Source organism: Aythya marila (assembly GCF_965140915.1).
Source record: "Aythya marila genome assembly, chromosome: 6".
NCBI classification, from domain to species: domain Eukaryota; kingdom Metazoa; phylum Chordata; class Aves; order Anseriformes; family Anatidae; genus Aythya; species Aythya marila.
Window position 1 is genome coordinate 4,010,097 of NC_139047.1, and position 19,393 is coordinate 4,029,489.

General features: G+C 42.2%; 2 protein-coding genes across 3 annotated transcripts in view; one reads left to right on the forward strand and one right to left on the reverse strand.

Annotated features, from left to right (window-relative positions):
• The window catches only part of HIBCH (3-hydroxyisobutyryl-CoA hydrolase), a 41,973-nt gene extending 30,093 nt beyond the window's left edge, over positions 1-11,880 (forward strand). The window contains exons 11-13 of one of the 2 annotated variants that reach the window (XM_082763981.1): positions 3,282-3,401; positions 4,566-4,599; positions 9,722-11,880. In XM_082763981.1, the coding sequence (XP_082620107.1) occupies positions 3,282-3,401; positions 4,566-4,599; positions 9,722-9,837 (270 nt within the window). In that variant the 3' untranslated portion in view covers positions 9,838-11,880. The remainder of the gene's footprint in view (positions 1-3,281; positions 3,402-4,565; positions 4,600-9,721) is intronic. The other variant, XM_082763980.1, reaches the window with a different exon arrangement.
• Positions 11,881-13,239: 1,359 nt separating this feature from the next.
• Positions 13,240-19,074, reverse strand: LOC309879790 (small membrane A-kinase anchor protein). The gene is made up of 3 exons (XM_082763987.1): positions 18,861-19,074; positions 18,546-18,622; positions 13,240-15,186 (listed from the first exon to the last, which is right to left on the reverse strand). Exon 3 carries the CDS (start codon positions 15,018-15,020, stop codon positions 14,757-14,759), a length of 264 nt encoding a protein of 87 aa, XP_082620113.1. The 5' UTR covers positions 15,021-15,186; positions 18,546-18,622; positions 18,861-19,074; the 3' UTR covers positions 13,240-14,756.
• Positions 19,075-19,393: the final 319 nt, after the last annotated feature.

The window sequence follows — 19,393 nt, forward strand, 5'->3', positions numbered from 1 at the left end:
TTTTCCTAAGATAATTTCATACAATCTTAAAATTTCAAAATACCATCAGACCTGGGGGAGATGTTCTAAACGAGCATGTAGTCTCTAAAGGGTGGTTTGTCTATTTGAAATACAGTTTTACTACAACAGATGCAAGGATTCTGGAAATACTTTGTTACTGAAATTGGATAACTGGACTCCTTGTTTTACCAAATTTGCTCCAAGTACCCAAACCTGCAACACTTCTTTGCTCCATCTTCAGCCTCATAACTCACATCTTCCCTATTAAAAAAATAAATTTTGTTCCTTATGATTCCCAGAGTACATTTCTGTCATAGTTTTAATTTAGTTCTTAAATTTATCATCTACTTAAAAATTACAATTGTATATTTTTTAAATTCCTCAACCAAAATATGGATCTTTTGTTGCTTCGATTCTTATTTTGTGTATTTAACAGGACTTTATAGCAGACTTTCTTTCCTATGATTGGTAAAAGAGTTATTCCTGAACAATTGTGTATTTTTTGTTCTGCACAAGAAATCAGACTGTGGTAATGAACTGCTTCTGTCATTGCAGAAATTTGTTAGAAATGATTTTCTAGTAAGTACAAGGCTTGTTAGTGCAAACATGTATGTTAATCTCAGACAAGTTTCTAACAGCACATGTTCTGTACTAAGCAAGAAATGCTTATAGGACTAAATCCTTAACTGATTCTTTTCATTTTGTGAATATTTCACAGAAGGAAAATGGATTTATGTTAAAAAAAAAAAAAAGAAAAAAATCAAGTACAAATATAGTTTCACCACAAAATGTTTGCCAATTAAACTGGAGGTTTTGTTTTACTGGGGAAGCAGAATAGTAATTAACTTTAATTGTGGCTGGAGGATGAATGGAAGCTTGCACCCTGGTGGCTGAGCATTTTATAGCACCTACAAAGCAGCGGCTGGCTACAGCACTCAGCAGGGATCACCTGGCAAAACCACAGCAGTCTGAGGTTATCAGATGTTATCCCTGATAGCAGTTTGATGACCTGTGTGAAACGAGTCGTTTTCCTTATCAGTAGTATCACAGCACCTCTAGGATTTCTGCAGCTGATAGTTTCCTGTCGCTTTGTGAAACCAAGCTTTCATCTCCAGGCACAGGAACAACAGCACATGCAAACATTAAATGCAGAGACTATAAACGATTTAGTGGCAGGAATGTTCATTCTTTTTTTTTTTTTCCTTGCTGTATAATTATGACACACATCCCTAAGCTTATTGAACAGGCCCTAACCAAGAGGTTAATGCAATGTAATACAACATTTCCTGGTTTGGAGGTACACACCAGCACTCCCCACCTTGGGCTCAGAGATACCTTTTGGCATTAATAAAATGGCATTGTGAGTCCTGCCATTCCCAAGTGTCCTGTGAACCACGCTCTCCTAGCTGTCCTGGTCTGTCCAGCCTACACTACTTCTGCATTTTTACTTCCTAGATAGGCTTTCACCTATTTGATACTAAAATGGACTGCATGAATAAGGAGACAGTAAATTTGTTAAGCCATTTTCAAACTGAATTGTAAGGATTCACATCGCATTTTGAGCCCAGCTAATCGTTTGCATTTTAGTACTCCCCTTCCCACTTCAGCCTATCCTATCTCCTTCTCAGGCTTGTTCCCAAGTAGCAATCTCCTCCTCCTCTTTGTACGGAGGATTTATTTATAGATGCACTGGTGACTCATTTTTCTGCATCACACCTACCCATTTTCTTCCCTTGTTCCTCTTCCTTCAGCTTGATTTATAGCAGTGCCTCCTTCAGCCTCATTGATATGCCAAGACAAGGCAGCTGCTGGGTGCACAAGACGAGTTAAGTGCTGTTTGCAGATCTTCCCCTTTTCAGAGCTTTCTTTGCCCAGAAAGCATTACCATTTCACCTAGGGAACCATTGAGTTGCACCGTGCACACCATTCAGCCTGGTCCGAGCAAAGATTTTCCAATCCAGATAACAGAACGTGAAGCAAAGCAAAGGAGAAATGGTCCACTCCCAGGGTCAAAGAACACAGTAAGGGAAGATTTGTTCCCAGTAAGGGAAGCACTGGTTCTTTCTGAGCTAAAGTCTCTCTCAAGTGAAATGGTCAGCGTGCATCAAGTGGGATGACAGAACCAGTGCTTAAGTCACGACTGCACAGCCTCCTGCTTGTATAGCAATTGCCTGTTTTCCAGCTTAACTGGGCAAAATGGGTCACTGCTGTATCAGCTGGTGTCTGGAGAGGGATGAAGAGTAATTGGGAGCCAGAAAAAATGTTAATGTTGATGACTGGAAACCTGCCATTTCAGTCTGTGGGTGAGGAGTCTGATATCTGCCCTGAAAATCATATAAAGAGGCAAATCTTACCATCTGCCACTTCTCAGTAGAGTGGTACAAATGTCCTAATTAACAGGAAATGCCTATTGTTCTGTGAATAAGAAAGAGCTTTTAGTTGGGTTTACAGGGAAAGGAGCCTTGTTGAGAGTAATAAAACAAAGATCAGCCACTATGAGATTTAACTTCTTTCCTCCACAAACCTGAAAGCTTTAAAGCTCAGTTCTGCTTTCTTAACTAGGTTTTTGTCCTCCCCACCTCCCCCTACTGTTTACTGGCACGCTGTTAATTGAAGGATAGTCATGAGAGCCAGATTTACAGCATTTGTTTGTGTGCCTTAAACAGACCCTGTCTGTGGCACAATATTTATAGCCTGTAGCTCTACCAAAAGAGGGAAGACAAGACCTCCAGGCTTCCTATCATACAGCTATGGAGGTCTGAATTACTGCACTATCTGTTGATCCCAGACAAGATCCCAGATCTCTTTTAAATCCCTAAGATTTTCTTCTTGTTACATTGCCTGGTCTTTGCAGATTGTAAAGCAAATACTTCAAGTTTGTGGCTAATCTTGCTGGTATTACCTTGCTATTCTATTCTATCAAATAAAATCCAATTGCTACAATACCAGTAATACCTAAGAGCAATTCAAAAGAATCTTTTAGGAACTGGCTGTAGAGCTGCGTTAGATTCTCTAGCTAGCAGTAATTTGGGCAGAAATGATGTGACCGTAAGAGCTGTAGGCTTTCCACAAGTGATGGCCCACTCCCCAGGGATCTTGCTGGTAAGAGTTTATGCAGGTGAATTTATTTGGTGTGACAACACGGTGGGAGGGAGCAGGAGGACCAGGGATGAGCTCAGGGAGAAGAGTGCCATCGCTTACTAACCTGGAAATGTAGAACAAGGATTTACAAATGCTTCTAAATTGAAGAGAATAAGAATAATTGTTCATATCTTCCCCAGACCATTAATAAGATGTCACCTACGTCCTTAAAGATGACTCTCAGACAGCTCAGAGAAGGAGCTTCCATGAGCTTGCAGGACGTGCTCACGATGGAATACAGGCTGAGCCAAGCGTGCATGGTAAGAGCACCTCTGCCTCTTTCCAGCCAGGGTGGGGGCAAGCCTGTCAGAGGCTGTTTTACACAGGTTATGTCAAAGGCTCACAGTTCATAGGTTTTTATGTTCAGTATCTTCTTTGTGCATTTGTCAGGCTGTGACTCTTTTTTTCCAGTTCCACGTCTTCTTATGCAACTCAATGTAGACAATATTAGTAATTGTCAGATGAGAATGATACGAGGCTGTTGTCAAGAAAACCATGATGTTACAGTTCAGAAAGTCTTGTATTTGGACCATAAATTTTAAGAATCTGGAGTTCTTGTAAAAGTCTTCCATATAAGTTGTGTAGTTCTCAGTTCCTGTCAGTAAGATAGGACCACTTGTATATCACTGCCTTTAGGATAGTGGTAAATTTGTTGAAGAAAGCAAAAGACTTTAGTACTGTCTGTAGTAAGGGCTGAGTACTTTGACAACACGTGATAAAGTCATCCTTGCAGCAAAACAGAGTTGCTAACTGGGTTATCTGAACAAATCTCAGCTTCCCAGTGGAATCCTTACTAGTTTTGTCACATTTTATTTAATCAGATCTATCAAAATCGTATTTTAAACGATTATAGTTAAAGTAAATGCTTTAAATAAAAGCGCATGTGAGAATGTGGTGTATCTCATTCTGATACGTTGTAGAGCCTGAATAGCATCGTTATCATATGAAAACACTATTGCTACTCCATTACTAGTGAAGCACCTTTAAGGATTTAAGTTCAGCCTTTATCAAAAATAACTGGATTCTTTTTAACAACAAATTGTTCCAAGTATGCAAAATACGTACAAAACTCATGAAGTTGGGGCCTCTCTCTGAAGAATTTCCCATCCTGTTCTATACACCTTAGGAAACTTAGGAGAACTCCTTAGGAAAATCCATGAGATGTAACGCAGAGAGGGCTTGCACTGCATGAAAGTTGGCTGATAACTGCAGAGCGAGAGGCTGATTGTAAGAGTTGTGGCTGCATTTAAGCAAGAACATATGCAGCTCTTTAATAAAGGATGAGAAAGTAGGACTAGGTGAGAACAGTGCAAGTGGGATTTAACAGGATCCTGAGTACTTGCCTTTCTGGCAGAAGTGGCATAGGAAAGATGGGATAAATAGAATTTATTTGTAATAGAATTTGTAATTTCTTTGTCTTTCAGAGAGGCCACGACTTCTATGAAGGGGTTCGAGCAGGTAAGAACGCACCAGAAAGGTTACTCAATAACATGCAACCTCATGCAACTGTTGTGTTATTTCTCTGGAGATAAAACTGCATGCAGCAACAGCCCAGAGGACATTTCTCAGTTAGCTGTAGTTTTGGCTTTTATCTGCCAAAAAGCATCATGTGCTTCAGACCGTAACAGCCACATCGTCTCCTTTGTGTAGTGTCACCCTCCCAGAGATTGTTATGTACCTGGTAACACAGCACTGTAAAGGTTCCAGTGGTTCACTGGAAAGTTCAAAATGTGTTTAATGCTGCCAGTACCGAGTAGCTATGCTGATCGTTTGTGTGCCAAGATGTAGCACTGCCACACAGCTGGCTCAGCCAGCTATAAGATGGTTTAAAAAAACAACAAGACTCCAAGTCAAGAACAAGTACTTGCATAGAAAACTGGTAGAACAGAGGCTACTTTTTCCTGTGCCAAAAATCCCTCCCTGTGAAGATGTCTCATTATAATAAACCGGTGTATGTACACTTACTGTTCAGTAATACTGCATTTTATGGCATTGGTAGCAGGCAGGTGGAGGTAAAGGTAGAGCAGCACTTCAGCAAGTTCATCTAGGGGACAGACGTAGATTCTGTCCTTGACTCCGCTGCTGATTCACAATGCAGTTTGTCAAATCCAATGGCACATCTGTTAGAAACTGCACTAACTATTTATGTACTGTTCAGCGCAAGGTGAAAGAAAAACAGAGACATTTTCTTTTCCAAGGAGCTCACAGTATGAGACACTTGGATGAGTAACAGTTTGGAGACGGGAGGAAGGGGAACTGGTCTTTTAATTCACACACAATTACATCCTCAAGTATGTATTATCACCTCCTCCTTACTCTTTATATGTCTTTATAAAGCAGCTTAAAACCCACTCGAGTAGTGGATGTTAGTTTGAGTATTTACTGTTAGTAATACTGTATTAAAGATGGCCTAGAGATGAGAGGTTCACAGGCTGTTTATACCTCATGGAAAAAGCTTCTTACTTTTATTAGACTTTAGCACTCCTCAGCAGACACTCCTTCAAGGAGTTTACCACACACGTTGAAAAGTGCATGGTTTTCATTGTGCTGGTAATGGGGACAAAGTTGTCTTAAAGAGAAAATATATGCTAGGAATATTCTAAAGCACCAGATAAAAGCTTTCACAACTGCTGAAATATGTTATTTGGGAAGTGGCAAACCTCAAAGGCTGGGAATCAGATGAGCATCAAACCAACTCCTAATTTGTAATGCAGAGTGTCACTGAACCACCTGGGGACCAGGCAGAGGACAAAAGCAAATGACTTCTCACAGTGTGGCCAGTAAATCACACAAACTGCTTGTAAAGAAAGCGGCTGCAAGAACAGCAGTTGGGGATCTTCTCTTTTAAGTAGGATGATGTAGCAAAGGCTTAACTATGTCAAGAAAGGGGAAGGAAAACAAAGATCCATCTGCACTGAGGAGGCTGCTTAGAACAAGCACTTGAAACCCTTCTGCTCTGTGCATATTGCACAAATCTTGTTCTCAGGTTTGTCTTCTTAAAATCTGTTGCTTTTTTTTTTTTTTTTTTTTTTGAAATATGTTGCTCTTATTTAAGAGGGGTCAGAATCTGACTCGATCATTTTTACAGTTGGGTCTAACTCATAAAAACCATGCCACAAGGTGCCAAGCATCCTGTCTTTGCTAGGAAGTGAAATTACTAAGCATTTCACAGGATCAACCATGCTGACTAAAAACGAAAACAGTAGAATTGTTAATATTACTAGCTTTTTTTTTTTTTTTTTTTTTTTTAAATTCCAAGCATTTAAGAGCCAGCTGTTAACCCTGTCTACCACAAGAGGATCTACCACAAAGTAAAGTTAAAATACAATTATCGGATATTAATTTTTGAAGATCGTCTTTCAGCAGCATGGCCACAGGTCAGGTTTTAATAACAGCTTTTATCTACTTCAAACCATAATTTTAAACAAAATACTTTCCTAGCATACGTATTAAAAGCTAATACTAAGGTTTTTAAACCCACTTTGATCTGAGGTCAAAGTTTTGTTTCTCATTTAGCCATTTTCTTTCAGCCAGACTGAAAACCTGCTGCAAGCAGGCTTCCCCATTTATGATTCTTGTGGTTGGAGCTAGTAAAGGAAAGACAAAACCCCACAACCATTAAATGCTCAGGTCATACTTGATCCACGGGGCATTGGATCTTCCCATATAATGGTAACTGTGGTCTCTGAACACTTAAGTATCCATTTCCCCTTGATTCATAGAAAATTACCTGATTTAAGAAACATGCTGCTCTAGGGAACTGCCAAGAGCTTTGAGCACATACTGCAAGAGCAGGGGGGGCATTTTTAGAGCCAGGGCTCGAACACATCCAGGTAGACTACAGCCTCAGCAGTCAGCAGGGACAAAAATCTCTTAAGCTATACTCCTACTTGTGCAGGAATTTGCACCTGAAATGGAATTGTAAGGGCCTTCTCCATGCTGCTGATCTTGCAGAGCTACATTTCTGCGTGCCGCAGTGGTGCATTGCTTCTGCCCTCTCTCCTGCTGTGCTAGCAGCAGGCAGATGCCAGCTCATCCTGGACACCCAGCCCCCTGCAGGCAGTAGGTACACAGATTTCATTGCAACCAAGCGCATTTCAGGTGCTTAGAAACATCAGTAGTTTCATTGTGCCAAATTAATATAAGCAATACAACACAAATTGAAGTCTATTAATGACACTTCTACCATTTTTTTTTTAATAAAGAACACTACGAGAACAAACCCATAACACAGTGCCTGTGCTCAGTAACTTTTATCGTAATGAACTTTCCTCAACCTACCTGAGAAGTATCCAGAATTTCTGTTCCATTCTTGTACTGAGATCAAGCTGGAGAAACACAAAATACGTACAAATTATTGCAGTAAGGGAACGTTTTAGCAATACTGTTAGGAAATAAATACTCGAATTTTGATAAAACTAAACATTTCACGGGAGATGCCATTATGATCATCCAGTTTGCCCACCAGAGTCAGACTGGCTGATCCAAACAGACAGTTCAACTCGATTGCCCAGTGCTGCCACATAATTATCAGCAACCACTACTGCATTTCAGACTTGAAGCTGTAGTAGCATGCAGATGGACTCCCCTCCCTCTAGTTTAAAGCGGCTCCAGTCAGTGCTGTCTTCTGTAGGTAGCAGTTGTGATTCTGTGAGACTGTGAGCGTCAACTAAAGTTGAAGAAAATAATTAGATAAGTACTATTCTAATGGGATAAACGTAGTTGATTGGGATGATTAGATATTTTGACCCTAACCAATCAGTAGCTTCATATCATCACATACAAAAAAAGTGTAAAAGAGCTTACCCAGTCAAATTACTCAGTTATAAAGTCACTTTTTAATATAACATTGCTTTTAAGGAATTACCCACCTAGATTCTTACATATCTATATGGTGCATTTCTATTCAAAGTTGGTGTTTATTTGTACCTAAGGAGGCCTTAGTCCTATACTTCAGGATAAATGGATTCAGGGCTCCAATTCAGAACTACTCTTTTCTCTTACAAGGTAAAAAAAAGTGATGTTTGTATGTTTTCAGCTATAGAAATATTAGTAATTGTCATAGAAATATAGCAATTGTCATTTCAATGGTACTTGTTTTCCAGGCATTCACCAAGCATTGTTTGATAGAGAAGAAAACACATTTTACTTCAGACATTTTAAAGTCTTTTTTTTTTAAGGTCATAAGCTGCCATAATATGTCTTTTGATAAGACATAACCTTTAGGTGAACATTCCTTCTACTGAACTTCAAATCTAACTCCCCTGCACACTTCTTATCCTCAGCGTTTCTAGTTCAGTTACCAGGAACAAAGCCTGCTTAGAAGGACACAACAACATACCAAAAATCAGGCGTTATTCATCCAAACAGCTAGTCTCTGTGAAACTCACCTGTCTGTGAGCTTCTAGCACCATCCTATCCTGACTTCTTTGTCAGCAGAGAACCTCACAAGGTGCTTCCTGCCCGTTGTCCCTTACATGTGGGCTGTGTTGGTCAGGAGGTCTGCTAGGACACAGGTGCCTCTCCCTAGCAGAAGCTGATAGCACCCATCTGAGGGCAACATGTGTTGAGAAGGGGATTTGGGTGGTTCATGCATCCTAGGGAGCCACAGGTACTCTAGCTGTTCTTTTTGAAATTATAAAAATATTTCTAAATGAGCTCAGATTTCGAATAGTACCATTATGGGTTGTCCTGAAGCCAGAAAGAAGCCCTGAAGGACCTGCTCAAATTCCATTCCCATTGTTCTTTTTTACACACAAATCAACTTTTCTGTCTTGCTACTGCTTGCTAGTGCAGCTGTTCATCTTGCTGCCTTCAACGTTCCTGTGATACCAGGATTGCTTTCTGAGAATTGGTATTGTCTCAGTAACCTTTTACATTAAGGTCATTCACTGGTGATTTTTATTTTCAGTTGTGCCCTTCCCAGGACACGGTGTAAAGTATGGCTACTGAGATTATACACATCTGCACGATTAAATCCACAGGTCTGCAGCAGCTGTCAGTATTTACAAGTAAATACTCCTGATTGTCCCAAAGATACTCTGCTGGGCTGCTTCCTCATTAATTATTTCAATGATTAGTTTATGTAATGTGTTTAAATTAGCCCTAGGAATTTAAGGCCCTTGGCTGTTCCCTATGAAGGGTCAGGTTTTGCACAGAGCTGTAATAAATAGCCCTTGTCCGAAAGGAGCATCGTGCATGCTGTCACCAGTTCCACATGAAAGAACAGCAGACAGCTGAGGGTAGCAGGTCTGGCAGAAAGCACAGATTTCAGGGCTGGTCATTAAAAGCCTGGGTACCAAAAAAAGCCTTTTGAAGGTTTGGAAAGGACCAGAAACCTTCACCAGGGTTGGGTTCTTCCGGAGCCATCCAGCATTCCTCCTGCCACCCGGCAGCCCCCAGGGCTGTGCCCAGGTGGTGAGAGCAGAAGCCCACAGGTTACAACTCCTGTCTTCTCTGGAGCAGACCCATTTTTCTCCCCCAAATATTCACTGCAGTTGCCTACCTCAATGCAATCTGAAGCCATCTTCATTAGCAAGCACTCACAAGCCACTTCTGTGTTTTTATGCCCACCTGACAGTGCTGATTGACAAAGACCAATCTCCCAGATGGAAGCCAGCTGCTTTAGAAGAAGTCAGCGATGAATTTGTGGACAATTGTTTTAAGCCTCTGGGAAACAACGATCTCAAGTTGTAATGATCGAGCCCATTGACATCTTACACAAGTGCTTAATTTTGTGATATGAAAATGAATTGCAGTGTGGTAAAGCTTGACAAGCCTTCTAGCTAGCCGGAGATTTGTAAGTCTGCTTTTTTTGTGATCAGGTACATTCTCTTCTCTTAAGCTACTGTAGCGACAAAAAGAGAGCACCTCTCTTATTAATAAGGGGAAAAATGACTTCAAGGCAAATTGCTCTTCTTACTGCTGGTAGACAGTGATTAACTTTTTTTTTTTTTGCTTCAGCTGTTAGGAGGAACCGTGCAGGGAGACAGCGTGGGGAAGGGATGACCTAATAAGCAAGGAGTAAGGAGACCTCGGTGTTCTTGGCTCTGCCAGGGAGCTGTTAACCAGGATTGTGCCTCAGGTTCCTCTCTATAGAGCAAAACTAAAGTACGCTTACAGACTGACATAGTATAAGTCTGAGAGCAAGAAATTGTTCTATTGATTTAACATTTGGTCGGGATTCAGTCTTGCCACGGGACACAGACATTGTTTCCAACGCCATAATATTGCCACAGGCTAGAGCACGTTTCTGTTTGCTTGTCAAACCGTTTTATTTTATTTTTAATGCCATTGATTGAACTGCATAATGAGTTTTTTATGATTTTGAGCGTTGCTAGAGCCTGTCCTGGTCTCACAGGCAAAGCAGTAGCTGTCTCAGAACTTGTCTGAGTGCCAGGGGGAACATTTGCTGCTGCTGCAAATTCCAGCTCAGCCCTCATTCCGCAGGGGGCTGGAGCTGAGCTGGATCAACCAGTCTGGGTTCACTTTCATTTATATCCACGAACATCCTCAACTGGAAGTGTCCCTGTCTGCTGGGTGGAAAACTGGTGAAAAGCAGTAGGAACTGACGATGCAGAGCGGTGGAAAACAAAGCACCTGCTGCTACACAAGTCCTGTAGGTCTTTAACACAACATAGCCTAGCAAGTGTGCTTGTGGGCATCAACATCTAAACTGTCAGCAAAAAAACCCTCACTGTGTGTTCACTAAAGGTTGCTGGGGTGTGATGCTAACAACACGGACAGTTATGACATAACCAGAGCCCCTTGATACAATTATGATCTTTTTTGGATTAAAAAAAATAATTCTATTATGTATGCAACACAGCTACAAATCTTTGTTCAGTGTTAAGGCTGCACGCTTTTTTTTTGTGGCTAATCAAGTCAGTATCTCTTGCAGCTTGTTTCTAGTAATAGACAGGTCACAAATACACAATTTTGGCTCTGAAGACCTAGGAAAGATGAACCACTGACGTTAAAGGAAGACGACTTTGGTTCAACACAGCCAGGTATCAGCAGTGGGGAATTAAAAAAGGCAGAGCCACGGTGGAGTTCTCGACATTGGGCAGGTTTTGATTCCAACAGTGATGGTCCGCGCTGGCTTCAGGCTCCTTCCTGCCCAGAAGCTGCTGCCTGGAAACAAAGTTCAGGGAATTCAAGCATCAGGGTGAACTTCTAGATTGAGGTGAGCAAAATCAAGAAAAGAAATGGCACTTGGCACTGTCACTAGATCAAAAGAAAATTGGTAAAAGTTCAGCTGCCATTTATTGTTACCTTGTACGTATTTGCTATGAGATAGTCCCTCGATTTATTTTCAAGGCTTTGTTAAAACCTTTAGGATAACTTCTGAAAGTATGACTTGAATTTCTACCTCATGGGTGCTGTAAGGAATGCAAACCTCCCCCTTCTTTTTATTTTTTAATATTTTACGTTCTTAAACAATGGCTATGGTTAATTTATTTAAACACAATTGGTTCATTCCAATATTCTTGTACAAAACCAGCCATCGTCAGCTACTCTAAATAACAGGAAACAGAGCAATCCCCAGGATCACACAGATCGTGCCTTCTGTGCTTGGAAAGGACCTAAAATGCTTCAGCAAAAGCGTACTTCTGAATGAATAAACATCGACCTGCATGTTCATTTGCTTCCAGAATTTTTGTGAAGGGGAATTATCCCAAGCTCATGGGAACAAAACCCTGTCCAATCTGTGCATTTTTATCAAATAAAAGTCCTACAAGCAGAATGGTCACTTTAATTTTATTTGGTCCACAAGAAAATATTTTCCACAAAAGATATTGTAAAAATATAGTGCAGTATGTTTTATTTGGGAGTGCCGTACTACAGAAATGTCAATTTTACAAAGTTGTGCTGCAGTTAACACCTTTTAAACCATTATTAGGATACCAAGTCAGTCACATCGTACCCACGCAGACTATGCTTGTGCTCCATGGAGAAAACAGAAAGCAAATGTATTTTAACTCCTAAATAGAAGTACGTGGTTTTTTCCAAGTATGCCAGTCCCATACTGGAATACACAAAATCAAATCGAAGAATCGGTGGCAACTTAGCACAGAAAGTGGCTTTACGAGACCAGAGAATAATCTAATGATAAGTAGACAGATGGAATTTTATTTGGGCATAGAAACCTTTATTTTCATTATTACTGTGTATCACTATTGCATCTTTTAAGTATACCACAGATTTCCAGGAATAAATCTCCTTCAGGCTCTCCCAGCTGTAGCATTGAACAGATCTAGTTATTTATTTTTGCTGGGGCTAATGGCATTATTTACTAAGGACAGTTTCACGCATCCAAGCACCCGTGAGGGAAGAGGAGCTTTATGGAAGCTCACGGTCACACCTGTGCACGGGGCAAGGCGGATCGTACCTAAATCTTGCGAGTGCATTTAGGTGAGTAAATTTTCCTGATGCTCATCTGTATCCACCTAGCTGCCAAGCAGCGCCTAGGGAGTTGGGGCCTTTTATTTTTTCTTTAATTACTGACTTCAGCAGCATTAGCTCTTGCGTTAATGCTAATGTTGCAGAAAGGTTAGCTTTTTTGTAATAAAGCTTTCTTTTAGCTAGATAAGAACATTAATACTCTGTTTAAGCGGCATCAAATTAACGCACACTGATCGAATCTGTGTTTTGTTTTTGCTTTTTAATTTGCTCTTGCATCTAGCTTGGAGCTTTTTTAGATATGGCAGACAGAAGTTACGATTCAACATTTTACATGCTTTAGAGCTTAAAGGAACACCGCTGCTAGCAGCAGAATTTCAATGAGCCATACTGCCCTCGGCCACTTCACATACGACTTCAAAGAAGACGACTTCACAACATAAGCAGATTTCTTTCCCTTTTTCAGCAAAAGCCTGAGAACAGCGTCACGAGCAGGGTCTAGTCTGGTCAGTGTGAATTAACGGCAGTCTTGCGCTGTGTTACAAAGTATTTTTTGCCACTTACTCCTGCTACAACCACCTCCCCACTAAATGAATTTCAAGTAATTAAGTTTGTGTCACAAAGTTTGGAAAACAGCCGCATTCCCTCTCAGGTCATGTGTGAGAATAAGCTAAAAATAACCATTGAAACAGATCTCTTTCTGCTCGCTTACCATTGCCTGAAAATCATACTTTGTACCAGTTACTAGAACTACGTGTACCTTTTAAAAATAGTAACAGTTTTTGCCAGTATGGAAAGCATTTTTTTTTCTTATAAAATGACAACATAAAATGGAAAGCACTTTGATCTAGGAAAAATCGACGTCTGTGAAATTGGCTGTAACAGAAAAAGGAGCAAACAGGTGCTAAAAAAAAAAAAGCAAGCTTCTTACGAGGCATGTGCTTTGTATAAAATGTCAGCAACACTGGAGGTTTAAATGAGTAATTTACCTCCTCCTCAGTACACGAAACCCCAGTTAGGAGTGCAGTAGGGCAGGCTTCAAGTCCTGGAGAAGCAGGGCGCAGCGTGAGGACTCAAGCTCCATAAAATCGCTCAAGAATGTGGTAGCCCTTTAGCGTTGGGCCTAAGGCTTATTCACTAGCTCAGTGCTCTGCTCAGGCTCGAGGTTCCTGTAGTTTGTATTTGCATCACCGAATGGTTTTATCACTGGGCACGTGATGAGTCTGCAGGAGCTGAAGGAACGCATCCTGTCCCCAGGGCGTCACACTGGAGTGAAATTCCAGTGCAATGCCACCATCATCCCATGAAATGAACGCTCCTAAAACATTGCTACACCAAGAACCCACAACAAAACAAAACAAAACAAAACACAACAAACAATACAAACAAACAAAGCAAAACAAAACCCCAGCATTGTAACAACAACAACAAAAAAGTAAACAGCTTTGGTTTGAACACAGTGATCAGATGTTAAACTGTCTTGCTGCGGGATTCTAGAGAATAGACTTCATGCACGTACAGAAGCCAGAGCATCTGTTACCTTAATTATAATGCACTGTTTATCAATATTGTAATGTTTCTCACTGGTTCTATTCAGAATGGAAGTTGAGAAGTATCATAATCCATATGGTTCCCTGAATACTATTTGGTTTCATAAAATGCTTCTTGTCACCTTCATTATTTCGCGGTTTACAGGCTTATTCTGGTCAAAGAATCAGAAGTAAAACTCATGACAGCAGTTACCTTTGCTACATAGAAGAACCTGATTTCACTTCAGCAGAACACAAACAGATTTGCCAAGCATACAGTCCTTACTTCCACCTACCAACAGGCCGTACGTTTCTTTATGCAGTACATAAAAATAATCCGGGCTTTGTTCTGAAGCATCTTTGGGGCCTCGGTGGCAGTGCTTGTTCAGTTGCAAGCTGCATTATTTTCCTCCTCCTTTTTTAAGACTTATTTCAGATCACACTCAACATGAAGACAGACTACACTCAACTTACGGCTGATAACAAATAACACTCGATTAACAGATTTTAGTGTAATCCAAGTAATTTCTTAGCAATATAGATTAAAAGGCATTTTTTTCCAGCCTTTCCTTGCAAACGCCTTCAGCTAGTGGCACTGTGCTCAAGTCAGGGCTGATTTTACTTCATTTGCACTCGTACCGGGTGGAACTGCTCAGCAGACAGCACAGCACTGTGCGTGCAGGCTCAGGGCACGTCGCTCTCGATGAAGGGAATGTCACTGTATTTGCTCTCCGTCACTGCCCACTGCTTCACCGCCTGATCGAGAATCTCGTGGGAGAGGCGGTGCGCATAGTCCAGCACTGTGGTGCTCGACGGCCCCTTCTCGTCCACCATCACTGCTATCAGCGATGATTTCTCCCCGGTGCATCCCTCGTTACCTTCCCTGCGCCCTTCAACCAGGATGGCGTTTGAACCCGGAAAGGCATCCTTGGATTTGATGCATCCCATGGTACATTTGAAGATGCAGCTGCAAAATTCAGTTCAACAGCATGTTTGGGTAACCTGGAAATGGTTTCCTCAGTCGATGCACGGCGTTGCTGCTTCTCGCCAGCGGCTGCAGCTCTTCCAAAGGGACAGAACGTCCCCCGTAGTGCTTCTTTACTTCTGGAGAAATCTGTCAAAACAGTGTTTCATATAAATGAAATACACAGCTTGCCATTCTCAGTGAGCTCACAGGAGAGCTGGGTTTGCTACAGAAGCTCGTAGAGCCAACTGCGCATGGCATGCGTAAAACATTTTGCTTATCAGTAACATCCATCTAACATCCATCTACTACAATTATTAGGCAAAGTCTGGCTTGAATTCAAGCTGCCCTTGAGTGCAGTTCCCAGTATGTGGTGTGAACGAGTAAATCATATATAATGGTCTGTATGCAATACAAATGCAAAGCCCGAGGGAAAAAGAAGTTTCTTCCAAACAGGTTACGCAGTGCTATTTTCCTCGATCAGTAAACAAATCCCATTTAACTCCAGAGACCGATGCTGTTCAAAAAAGTGACAACAAACAAACCCCCCACCCCCCACCGACAAAAGCATCACGCAACAACCACCTAACGATTACTTAAAATTACTTAAGGTTGCTTAAAATGCAGGGAGCCTTGCTCAGCTTCGAGAACAAGCGCTCTGCAAGGCACCTGACCTCCAGATGTGCTCCACAAGAACTTGCTAATAGAAGTTTCTACTTTTTTCCCCTTTCTCAACACGTGAGAGGGTCGTGTTGTCAAACTCATCAAGACCCAGAGCTGTTTTCTCCCCAGTTCTGCTCCATGTTTTCTGTTTACCAGCCTGCAGAGCTGGTGCTCAGGCTACTTTATGCAGGCAAAGCAGAATTCGTGCTGCGCCCGACTGTGCTTGGCATGAGCGGACCCAGAGTTAAGAGACTGCCAGCCAAAATAAAGACTGTGCTGCACAGAGACCAACTGTTCCCTACAGCTTCACGTGATGACGTTGTGCTAAGGTCAGCCAAAGTTAAACATTTTTTGTAAACAGCCTTTGAAAACATAATTACGGCAAAGATGCGAAGCCTTGTTTATTTGTTTAATTTCCTGGGTGAAGCAGGGGCTCCAAGCCGGTAAGCTGATCGCAGGCACATCTTTGCAGAGGCAATCAGTCTGCAGGCAGGCAGGCAGTCCTCACAGGTAGGACAGGGCTTCCCCAGCCCAGCCGCTGGCCGGTGAGAGGCAGGTTCCTGGCAGCTTCCCTCCTCCTCCTGCTAGCTCCTGAGCACATCCCTGCCTCTTCAGGAAGGAGTCGGTGAACCTGGAGCCCAGCGCTCGGAAGCGGTGGGTGGCATTCCTGGCAGGAACTCAGCCCTGAAGGGCTCCTGAAGCCACGAGGTAGGTACAAACATTTTTGTATCATCTGCTCGGTGTCAGAACAACTCAGCATTTTAGAAAAACGTCTGTAAATCATTCTGATAAAATTCAGTAAATTTCTATTGTCCATACTGCCACGATGCAGCACGCGCCAGACCCTGCTGCTAGCATTGGTAGTTTCACTCAGCACAGAGGAGAGCTAAACTACTGGGGAGATTTTTATTTTAAGAACTTGTTTTTAAATGAACAAAAAGAAGGATTCTCTTCACTGCACAAGAAACCATATATATCCCTGAGGAGGTTTATAGAGAAAAAAAAAAGCAAGGCTCATAGCTGTTTTTCAACTCCATGTATTAATGAAACTTACAATGCTTACAGACCAGAGGCCAAGGAGATGTCTGAATGCAATTCAGACTTCTGAATAATTCAAAACATTTTAATAGTGTTTTCTTGCACACATCTAATTTCAATATTTATCATTAATAAAACAATTTCCACTTGCCTATCTGGACAAATGTGTATCTCAAATGATCTACTATGGGACAGAATCACCAACAGCACTGGATAAAGATTGCAGCTTTCAGGTATTAGCAGTCAAAGTAATTCACAAGCTTCACACGTGGTACCCAGCCTGCCCTTCTCACTGCACTGCTGGTGACAGAAGTTTCAGGTTAGATCTCTTGACCTCCTTAGTCTCAGCCAGAACTACAAATATTACAGACTTAAACCTCAGCTTCTCCTACCGTACTTTGAATGCTGTTCAGACGTTCTGTGCCCCAGTTGATATACCCAGGTATTTCTGTCAGTTTCATCTCGACATTTTATCTAAGGACCATCTGAATTTGGATTTTTTAATCCAAGGTTGGAGCCAAGTTCTTCTCTATGTTATCATTTTTGGGCACTTTTCAGAAGAGTTTTAGTTCACCGGTTTTAGTTCGCATTTTATCGTGTTAAGACATTTTGCTCCTACAACTTGGAGATTTCCTTCCCCCTTTTTAAGGGACAACAGATGAGTTAGCATCTATCAGAAAGATGGAGGTAATGAGGATAGAAGGAGGACAGACATCTCCTAAAACAGGCAAAAAGAAAGGCCAGCATCTTCCTCTTGAGGATTGACCTCTGTTCCCACCTTCTCACCTCTGCCTTTTCATTTGTCCTCACTCAAACGTTGGTGTGACTGTCCTGTGCAGAGAAAGGGTGGGCTGGAAAACTGCTGGAGTGCAAGACATGCAAGACAAGTAAATTGCTTCAAATTGATTACTAGTTAGGCTTAATGCAAAGTTATTGACCCCAGTTTCAATTCTAGACTGCTGCTCGTTTCATTATTTATAGAGTGCAGTCCTTACCAAGTCGGTGTGGTGTGATTTATAGTTTGCCTGCTCTACGTGAGTTAATAATTGTTGGTGCATAAATGGTCAGACGTGAAGTTGCCCTCAGTCTTTTCCTGTTTTTCTGACAACTGCTGCTTGCACACAGGGGAGAAAGCACAGTTTAAATCCTCCCCACCTAACTCATCTCCAGAGTGTTAAGTTATGGCCCGGAGTTTAACATGCCTTTTTGCTCAAAACTCACATTTTGGTGGGGGGCAAGAGTTCATTTTACTCCTGGCACAATGCTTCACTCGCTAACTGCTCCAGGCAACACTGTCAGATAAGAATCTGAGTCAGCATCCAAGCTCTAACCCGTGGCCAGGTGCGTTTCAGGAACCCCTGCGTAGATGGTTCAAGGCTCGGGCCAAAACCTCTGGGTGTAGCTGCTCGCTGGACACGCTTCTGTGCTCAGCTGAAGGCAGAAGTTAGCGTGCTGCCACCTGTTCTGTTCCACTCTTAACCAGGAGTTAAAGCAGCAGCATTACAAGCCGTAACAGATATTCTCTTTTTAAAGACCAATTTTACAGTAAGTGAAATGTATTTTTCAGACAAGCTAAATCAGCAAGTGCTTAGCTGCGCTCAGTTTGGGTGGACGTGTAGTCGATAAGCTTTTAAACACCTCATTTAACTTCAATTCTATACATGCTGTGTGTTGTTTCTAAAAGGGTCCTGAAAACATGTCCCTGGAATTTCAGGTTGAGGTGTTGTTTCACCTGTTACTACACATCCATGCACAGTGGTAACACAAAGACAGAAAATATTGAGGGAGCTGCACCATGCTGAACTCACCTTGCATGAGAGGGCCAAGCAGTCTCTTTGCCGGCCTTCTTAAGTGTTTCCTGCCAAGCTAAGTCCATTTCTAATCACTGCTGAAGGAAATAAAACAACATTGAAAAGATGCCTGCAGTTTCCTATCATGCCATACAAAATACAGAAGGAGGGGGGAACAGGATGGGAGACACTCATAGCATAACTGCAGTTTTATTTAGATAAATAAAGATGTTTTAGCATTAAAATAATCAAAACTTTCAAGATAGCTCAGCATAGCCTTGCCCAGTTGGACGCAGTGGGTGATTTCTGCCCTAAGGGAACCGGGCTCCTCACCTCCCAAACTTGTAGGTCCCAATGCGACTCCTTGCAGCGCGGAGGCATTTAGCTTCTTCCCCAGTGCCCATGAGGGGAGCTCAGCGTGCTACTTACCAGCAACGCGTCTGCTTTTAACAAATCATCCCCCTTGTCCCCAGAGCAGCACAGACAGCTTCACGGCTGGGACTCTGCAAAGGGAATTGAGAAATAAAACTTAGCACGTGGGAAGGTGTCGGAGCTGTGTCGTCGTCACAAAGGTAGATGAATCTCTACGAGCTGTCCTTGCAGAACCCTGCTCGCCTGCTCCCCCCCCCCAGCGTTTGACTTTGTCAAACACAAAAGGATGATGCAGCACTTCAGGAATTACACCGAGCGAGAGGCTGCAGCGATGCACGGCCAGTTCCTTGCCCCGAGCGTGCAGCGGGGCCACTGCTGGGGCAAGGGGCTCCTGCCCCACTCGCAGGGTGCCAGCCCTCCGCCCCCTGCAAGTGCGGGTTGTGGGTCCGGCTGGGCTGTAGGACGGGTACGATGCCAAGCATCTGGAGTGCCCC